The 9,133-nt window shown below is 40.9% G+C and overlaps 1 protein-coding gene across 1 annotated transcript; it reads left to right on the top strand.

The window, feature by feature from the left end:
• Nucleotides 1–513: 513 nt before the first annotated feature.
• LOC132363611 (granzyme A) lies at nt 514–8,806 on the top strand. The gene is made up of 5 exons (XM_059919292.1): nt 514–574; nt 2,312–2,459; nt 4,002–4,143; nt 7,290–7,562; nt 8,654–8,806. Exons 1-5 carry the CDS (start codon nt 514–516, stop codon nt 8,804–8,806), a joined length of 777 nt encoding a protein of 258 aa, XP_059775275.1.
• The last annotated feature ends 327 nt before the right edge of the window (nt 8,807–9,133 follow it).

Genomic DNA, 9,133 nt, shown 5'->3' on the forward strand with positions numbered 1-9,133 from the left:
CCTTTCCCCCACTACAATAGGTTTAAAGATGCTATTTCAAAATAATTTCTTATATAGACTTGAATTCTCAGCTTTTTAAAATAAACTCGTGTTAGAAAGTGAAAAAGTTGCCAAAGAAGAGCAATTTTCTATTTAATGATCTTAATTTAAAACAGTCCCCATGGCTGATTTGCTTTGTTGTGCAACAGAAAGTAACACGTTATTGTGAGGCAATTATGCTCCAATAAAGATGTATTAAAAAATAATAATAATAAATAAAAATGAAACAGTCCCCATGGCTTCATATTTACCCTTTAAGGTAGGAAAGGTCTAACCCTGAAGGAAATGTGAAACAAATAAGTAACCACACCATCTCTAAAATAAAGCTATGTTTTCCAGTAATAAAATACCAAACTCTTTAGCCACATAGCAGAGAAAGATAAAAAGAAAAAACCCACATCCTTTGTGTTTCATTATATATTACTAAGTCAGTACCTGAAACTAAATAGTCTTCATATGTGAGTAACAGAAGCCATGAAAATTCCTTTCCCTTTCTCTTTTCCCACTGGCATGTGTCTCCTTCTAATTCCTGGAGGTAAGACATATTTCCATATGCTTTTTAGTTTTGCTTATAAGAAAATAGAATTTTATATTGCTTTAATTTTTGTTTAATATTGTGTAAAAGGGAAAAAGAAATCACAACTTAATTTCCAATAATTTTTCATGTTACCTTTTTTCTTTGCTATCTAAATGGCATATTGGCTTTTTAAGATGAAAACATACCCTATTGTGTCTACAGCAAAAATACGAAAGCATTAACTATATCTGGAGGTTATCATAAATTCAGGCCAGATCTACAGAGCTCAATCTTCAAGTGAAAAACCAACAAAGCCGTTACATTGGGGATGGATAGATTACTTATTAACTGGAGGGCTCAGTCATACAGATACAACTGAGTAGTCATAGCTCTCAGATAAATCTTAAAACTTTGGTTTTCAGAAGGTATTTGTGAGTGTCTATTTCCAGCAGTGGGGGTGGTGAAGAAAGCAATAACATCAATGTAAAATAATCTAATGAACTGTGTGTGTGTGTGTGCACGTGTGTGTGTGTGTGTGCACGCACGCCAACACTGCATAAAACTTACAATGAAGTATAGCAGTATTCTACGTGTTTTACATATACTCTTCTTAAGTATCATTGTTATCAGCCCATTTTATATATGAGGAAACCAAGGCACAGAGAGGCTAAGTCAATTTACTAAAGTCATCAACTAGTAAGTAGTAGGGCTGGGATTTGAACCCAGAGTTCAGGTTCTTAACCACACACTATGATATCTTATAGCTCAATGATACCTTCAGAGCTGGGATTCTTAATGTGGGATCCACGAGCTCCCTCAAGGCCATGGATGGGCATCAAGAAGTCTGTGACTCCCCCAAAACTGTATGCATATATTTACATGCATCTGTGTGTCTGTACTATATCAGATTCTCAAATGGCTCTATATTTCAAAACTAACAAAGGTACAGAGCCACTACTTTAGGCAAACAGTGCATCACAATGGAAAGAGTATGATTTTTCATGATGTGGAACAGTATTAGAAGACTGCTTTGCTATTTATTAGTTGTGTGAACTTGGGTGAGGTAATTGCCCTGTCTAAACTTCATGTTCCTTATCTCTACATGGGAATAATAACACCCACCTTGCATTGTAGCAAACATCAGAACCAGTGTCTGAAACTAACCGGTGCCTGGTAAATCATAGATGCTTTCATTATTATTGCTACTATATTGTTGATATTTTTTCTTTGAATTTAATATAACTTACCAAACCATCATTCCAAATAATAATCTCACCATGGAACACTGAGATTTTTAAGGTCAATAACAGTGTCCAACCCAAGACTGAGACAATGCAGCCTGTAATAGGAAGTGAACAGACTAGTAATGGCAGAAACAGGAGAATGGGGTTTCTCCCCAATCTGCTCTTACTGTGTGATGTTAAGTCTTTAATCTTTTTGCTTTTTGAGCTTTAAGAAAAGAGACTCTATTGCCTGACATTTTCGACCTCCCAGGGATAGGAAGGAGACAGACATTATGTTAAAGGTGCTTTGCATTCTTGAGGAAGAGAAGATTGTTTAAGTTCAAGATACTATTATTCAGAGCTGTCATGGAAATTTTTAAAAACTCTGTGCCACCTGGACTGCTTTGATCTTCTCTCCCTGACACAGAGTGCACGTCTATGTACTCAATCTGGATCTATTCATTATATCAGAACTTTTCAGAGGGAAGCATGACTTGGTAAGATAGGATTTCACTCTGGATCACTCTTTTAGTTTTTCCAGTATCCTGTGAGGGAATTATAGGAGGAAAAGAAGTGCCACCTCACACAAGACGCTACATGGCTCTAATCAAAGGGCTGAAAGTCTGTGCAGGGGCTTTGATCAAAGAAAACTGGGTGTTGACAGCTGCTCACTGTGACCTGTAAGTAATTCTGAGCTCCTCTCATTCTCAGGCAGTTTGGGGGGTGGGGTGGGGGGGACAGGGGCTGTGAAAATGAAGTCCAAAACCAAAATTAGGTAGAGATGGAGAAGAAAGTGCACAAGCACAGTCACTGATACAGACTATTATTACGTTTATCTCTATAAGCAAAGGCCAGATCCTATAGAATAAAATTGAAATGCATGACCATTTTCTCATATTATTTAAAAATTTTTTTCACTATAAATAACAATATTATCAACATTTTGAAAAACAAAATGGTGAGAAATAGCACTCATAATCTTATCAACTTCACACAATCACTGTTAATATTTTGCTATATTTTGTTGCAAGCTTTTTCCATAAGTATATTTTACACAGTTGAGCAAGTTAAGTGTTCTCTATGATTACAAGCAATTTACTTACTGTTATATAATTAGTTTTGTCCCATGTTGCTACATATTAGATTGAACCATAAGAAATTACTGATATTAAACTGTTTGACTTTACAAAATAGCCATTTCCTATGGTTCAAACTAATGTTTTTCTTAATTGTGATTTGAAAGTCAAAATAATGTTTATCACAAGGATATGCTGCTGTTTTCTTTATCAGTACCTCTTGTTGGTACCTACTATTTCCCTGCTCACTTTTGCATAAATTGCATGAATAAAAAGACTTAAAAACTAGCTTCCCACAAAGAAGATCAAAACAGATCTGCATTATGTTGTTGTATCAAATGAGAATTTATCAAGTAGGAAATTCAGCACAATGTACACTGTGAAGATCACCACTGGCACTCTTGATTAACAGACCCACTTGGTGCAAAGTCTGTCCGGCAAATCAAGAAATGCTTGTGCCCACCTCTCCCAGATTAGCTATCATTAGGTTCACAAACTAGACTTAGGGGCTAGCAGTTTATTTGCTCGTGTGTGTGTGTGTGTGTATTTAGGTTCAGCTTTAAAATTTCACTATAAAGTCGATTCATTTCTTCAGTCCTACCTATTAAAAGCCTGACTCTTTTCCATCTTTGTCATCTTTGAAGACTTAAGCAAGGTACACTGTCTCCCTGAAACACAGAAAAGCAAACCCACTACCCCTGCTCTCACTCTTAGGTTTAGTCTCTAGTTCTTGGGTTGAGTCTCTTCCATTAGGTGTTGATTCCACAAATCCAAGGCAGATGGAGAAACTGGCAGCTCCTCTTCCTGCAGCAGTCCTCTTTGGTCAGCACCCAAGCATACCTCTCCAGGCCTTGCTAACCCAACGCTCTTGCCTCTGCCAAAAGACCTGGGATTTCTCTCCTGTTGCTTCTTCCTTGAAAAGATGTGAAGCTGAAGCACCTAAGATAACACATGTCTTGGGAGTTTTAGGTAAAAATAACTAAAACACCAAAAGAAAAAAACCTCATAAATTCCCCCCTGCCTTGCTGTGTTTGTTTATAAATAGGAAACCATCTGAAATAACTGGTCAGATTTAATAAATTAAGTTCATGCTTAATTTCATCTATTCTCTCACATAAATGATACATCGTCCTTGTTTTTTTCCAGGAAGGGCAATCCTCGAGTTATTCTTGGGGCCCACTCTACCTCCCATAAAGAGAAATATGATCAAGTATTTTCCATTAAAAAGGCAATTCCCCATCCATGCTTCAATCCACAGACATTTGAAGGGGATCTTCAACTCCTTCAGGTAAATATGGCGTTTTTTTTCAATAACTATTTTGAAATTGCTGAATTTTGAAATTTGGTCAGTTTAACCTGAAACTAGTTTTTACACACTGGCCTCATAGCCAGTGGTTGGCTAATGCCAGGATGTAGGGGTAAGAAGGACAGCTGGGACCCAGCGCAATTGTACAGATGTTCACCCTCTTGGAATTCAGTTCAATTTAACAGATATTGACAGAAGTCCTACTGTGATAAGACCTGTCAATCCAAAGTGGTAATGCCACCAGCAACTCAACTGCAGTCAAACCAAGTTGCATTTATTGATTCTTGCTCAGCAAGGGAGACTGTACACCATGAGGAACCACGGGGTGGCTCAGTAAGAGAGTGTTAGATGGGGCTTATCCTAGGATTTGGGCTTGTGTCAGATGAGGGGGAGGGTTCTAGGAAGTAGGAGTTTGCTCTGAACTGACTGTTGTCAGGAAGTGGGGTAATTCTATGACTGAGTATCTCAGTGAATCTTACTTATCTAGGAGGCTAAATCTGTGATTGATAAGAAGCAGCAATCACTCATTTTAGCCGATAGGGGGCGCTTGGTCATTTTTGTGGTGGGCACAATGACCTTGTTTTTGCCTGTACTCAAACGTGACTGCAGAGCGGCCTAGGTTTTGCTCCCTTCTTGAGGCTCACCTTGTCTGATATTGGTGCTCTATGACAAGTGTTCGTGATCAACAGGAAAAATCGTGGCCCAGCTGTGAGTGTCAGTAAGCTTTTCTCTTCCTCATAAGGTAAATAGGTTCTGTTCTCAAAGTGTTCACAGTCTAGTGGGAGAGACAGACAAATATATCAACAGCTCTGATCTGGTGGTATGTGACTCATCCGTGATGGAGATGACTAAGAAGGGGACTCTACGGGAGCACATGGTGTGTCCAGGTGGTCAGGGAAGCTTTCTTAGAGAAGGTGCAGGAGTTAGTAGGAAAGAAGGAGGAAAGGGCCTTTCAGGCAGGAAGAGCAGTGTGTATAAGAGGAGTCTTTCTGGAAAATGCATTTGGAAGAAGAAGGGAAGAAAGGGAAGTTATCATGAGATTTGAGAAAGAGGGGACCCAGATATTGTGAACCATGGGAAGAAGTTTGAACTTTATGGGGAAGGAGATGGGAAAGTGTGTTAAGCTGGGCAGTGACATGATCAGACTTGTTTTTAGAAGGATTATCTGGCTGCTGTGCAAAAAGTATAATAGAAAAGGCAGAACTGGAAGGCAGAGTGTGAGCTGAGGTTCACACTTGTCCCAAGGGGCTTGATGAGGAACTTCCCTAGCAGGAGTCAAGAGGATGCTCAGGGGATCCACACACCCTCATCAGGAGGAGTAAAGAGAGGGTCCTAGAGTGCCATGTGTTTCCGGCAAACTCCCCACATTCCCTGCTCCCCAATACTTATCAGTGACCCGCATACTATCTGCCTTGAGACTCTCAGGCTGGGCCTCTCTCTCAGGTCACCCCTCCTCCCCTATGTTCTAATCCCCTCCAGTCCCCCTCCCTGGGCAGGGAAAGGCAATTCCCTCCCCTGCCCAGTAGAGGGCACTCCCTGGCCTACTTCCCTCCTGCGTTTTTCTCCACAGCACGCACTTCTGATGTACTTTAGTTTGTTTGTCTGCCCCCCTCGCTGGAATGTAAGCTTCAAAGAACAGATATTTTTGTCTTTTTATTTGTATGCCCTATATCAGGTAGTATAGTTCCTAGTACATAGTAGGCCCTCCATAAATATTTCCTGAATAATTTTGGATAAGGGATGGAATTAAGCCAGACAGTGGCAAAGGTCATCAAGAGAAGAGATTCTGCGCTCAGGTTTCAAGAAAGTGGTAGCAGTTGTCAAGTCTCCTTCAGGAACTAAAAATCTTTCCTTTACAATAGTGTGGGGTGAGTAGGGGGTGCGAGGGGTTCTTGGTCTTGAAGTAGAGTCAGGAAACTCCCTCTCACCTCTGACACTGTGATCAGTGGGGTGATGTTGCTAGAGAACTCACAAAGAGGGTGTGAGAACCTCCTTGTGGTTAACTTTCCACGGTTAAAACCTCCCGATGTGCTCATCGCTGCTGTGTGTGTCTGACCCCAGGAGAGTTACTTACAAACATATGCACCCCGACTCCAATTCCGATCCATTCATTCAGACCTGAAGTCCTTTCTGGGGGTTCTCCTGTCTCCTTGTCCATCCAACCAGACAACAAGCATGAAGGCTGTGAGAAAGCATGAGTAGGAGAGAAGCAGAGACGTTGCGTGTAGGCATTTGAAGTCATGTTCTATGGAGAGATTTTAGACTATGGCCATCTCACTTTCAAAGTGCTAGCAGGGTAAGGGTTGGGCACACCAGCAACTCAGAGTGGGCACTGAGGAAGTGGGGACTGTCTAATGTCAGGAAGTGGGGTCTGAAAGCAATGCAATGATAGGAATGTGACAGTGGCCTTTGCTGCTGTGCTCCTATGTTTTTAGAAGGTCTGTAATACCAGGACTCCCTACAGCTTGAGGCAAGAAGAAAAGAAAGAAGTAGAATTATCTTCCTCTACCCTCTACTCAACCTTGATCACACTCCCTGCTCTCCTTGCCTTGACTTTTCAGAAAGAGAGAAAGCAAGGTGGTGAGCCAAGAAGAGAGCTTAGTGAATCAAAGAAAAGGTCAGAGTGTGGGTGAGCCCTCAAAGGCAGTTAGGCTGGTTTGCACTTGCTCAGAAGCGGGGAAGTCACATTTCCACCAAAGCGGAAAATGAGGACACCGGCCCCTTTCCCACCCCGCCCCACTGCACCTGGAGCCCTGGCTTCCTTCCATTGGTCTCAATACCAGTCAGTTCACAAACCTAAGACCACCTGAATAAAATAATGATTGCACTCTCCAGTACAGCTTTTCAACCCCGGAACTGTCAGTCACCGCCAACATAATTTCATCACTGCTGACAGGTCAGCTGGACTGAAGTTTATCTAGACTAGCCTAGCAAAACATGCATGAAAAGGTGTGCTGTGACTTTTAAAAAATCAATAACTGATGGTCAATTAGGTTGGAACAGGACTATGGCCATGTCCTTCGTAAGAACATGCTAAATAAGCAAGATATCTATTGCAGTCAGAGCTGTGTTCTGGGTTTGGTTACTGTTGTCCTTCCCTAAAACTGCATCTCCTGTCTCTTTTCTAGCTGGATGGTAAAGCAACTATGACCAAAGCTGTAGGAATACTTCAGCTACCAAAAAGAGGAGACGATGTCAAACCCCACACCAAGTGTCATGTAGCAGGATGGGGAAGCACCAAAAAAGACTTGTGCAAAATTTCAAGTGCCTTGAGAGAAGCCAACATTACTGTGATAGATAGGAAAATATGCAATGATGCCCGGCACTATAATTTTAATCCGGTTATTGATCTCAGTATGATCTGTGCTGGTGGTAGAAAAGGTGAAGATGATTCATGTGAAGTAAGTAAATTAAAAATTTTAACCGTTTGGGGGCTATAGGAAATCAGGTTAAATAGAGTGCCTAGGAACAAGAGGGCGGACTGTCATTATTACTTTTTATGTGTGAGGCCTGCAAGAACGTCAGCTTGACGCTGGGCTGGTGTGTGCTCCTTTGTCTCAAGGGAAACCTTCTGCCCAGGGAAACTTCTCTCGTTCCTAATAATCAGGATCCCACTTAACCACCGCTTATGGGTGCTGTTCAGCCCTCTCAAAACTGGTCACGACGGCTGGCATTTGTCAGATGGCAGGAACTATGTCAAGTTCTATACTCTATGCCACTTGATCCTCAAATAGCCCCATGGGATAGACACTATTATTACCAACTCTATTTTACAGTTAGGGAAATTAAGGCTTAGAAAGTTACTTCCCCAAGTTAGATAACTCAGCTGTCAGTGGGGTGGACCTGGACTTAGACTGGGGCCATCTGACTCCCACCTCCTGCGTTTTTCTGCCTCTCCATGTGCTTGACTATGGTTTGGTCCTATTTGGAACTCATGATCCAGAAGTGGTTTGCAAGGTCAGAGAGAATATGAAATGAGGGCTGATGAAAACTGGAAAAGATCCCTAAAAATTTTTTGAACTATCACAAATACTCCTTGGTCTGAGACGGCTTAACCTGTGTCCTCCTTCAGCGCAGGGAGTGGATCAGATCCCACCTCATGCCTTCAGGCAGCCCCTACATTCGGTTTCTTCCCCTAATATCTACTGACCAAGAAAAGGGGATACAGGTCAACTGAAGGAGACAATGATTTTTCACAATTATTTTAAAGGCTTCCTTTGTTATTCTTTCTTTGTTTTACTGATGAAAATGAGTTTGTACATCTTCTCCAGAATTGCCTTTTTCAAAATGAAAATGATTGGAAAATATAAACTGATCTGTGTTAATTGATGCTGAGGGCAGACAATTAATAAAAAGAGATATAAAATTAGCCTTTAAAAAGGAAAGAGAGAAACAATGTATGAGCGAATGAGTGAATAAATGAATGACTAAAAAGGTAAGTGAATATCTTTGGAAAGCACTTCTGTTTAAAACATATGACTTTCTTTTCCAGGGGGATTCTGGAAGTCCTCTGATATGTGATAACGTTTTCAGAGGTGTCACTTCCTTTGGGAAGTGTGGTAACCCCCAGAAGCCTGGCATCTACATTCTCCTTACCAAAAGATACCTCAACTGGATAAAGAAAACCATTGCAGGAGCCATATAACATTTCTTCTTCAAAGTAGAAAATTGAGGTAACCAAGTAAAGGCGGTTTTAACTTGACCTATCTGAAGAAACACCTCACAACCCTCTTAACCCCATGTACAAATGACAGCCTGTCTGAAATAAAATCAGCAATGAAAGAAATAACCTCCTGCCTTCACTCTTCCACGATTAGTGAAGACTGATTCATCACATGTTCTCTATCCATGGCAAGAAATGTCCCTTGAGAAAAAGTTCCCCAGTTCAGTGATTCTGATTCTCTGTTTTATTCAGAATTTGAGGACTGTCACTTTTGTGTTCATCCTTAAAAGGAAGTCAATCTCAGGGAAA

This window comes from Balaenoptera ricei, chromosome 3 (assembly GCF_028023285.1).
Source record: "Balaenoptera ricei isolate mBalRic1 chromosome 3, mBalRic1.hap2, whole genome shotgun sequence".
Lineage (NCBI taxonomy): Eukaryota > Metazoa > Chordata > Mammalia > Artiodactyla > Balaenopteridae > Balaenoptera > Balaenoptera ricei.

What these genes read in the sequence shown, in the direction of transcription:
- LOC132363611 (XM_059919292.1), top strand. Translation starts at nt 514, where the DNA reads ATGAAAATTCCTTTCCCTTTCTCTTTTCCCACTGGCATGTGTCTCCTT. An exon ending in ACAGCTGCTCACTGTGACCT is followed by an intron (nt 2,460 to 4,001) that starts GTAAGTAATTCT and finishes GTTTTTTTCCAG; the next exon opens with GAAGGGCAATCCTCGAGTTA. An exon ending in GTGAAGATGATTCATGTGAA is followed by an intron (nt 7,563 to 8,653) that starts GTAAGTAAATTA and finishes TTTCTTTTCCAG; the next exon opens with GGGGATTCTGGAAGTCCTCT.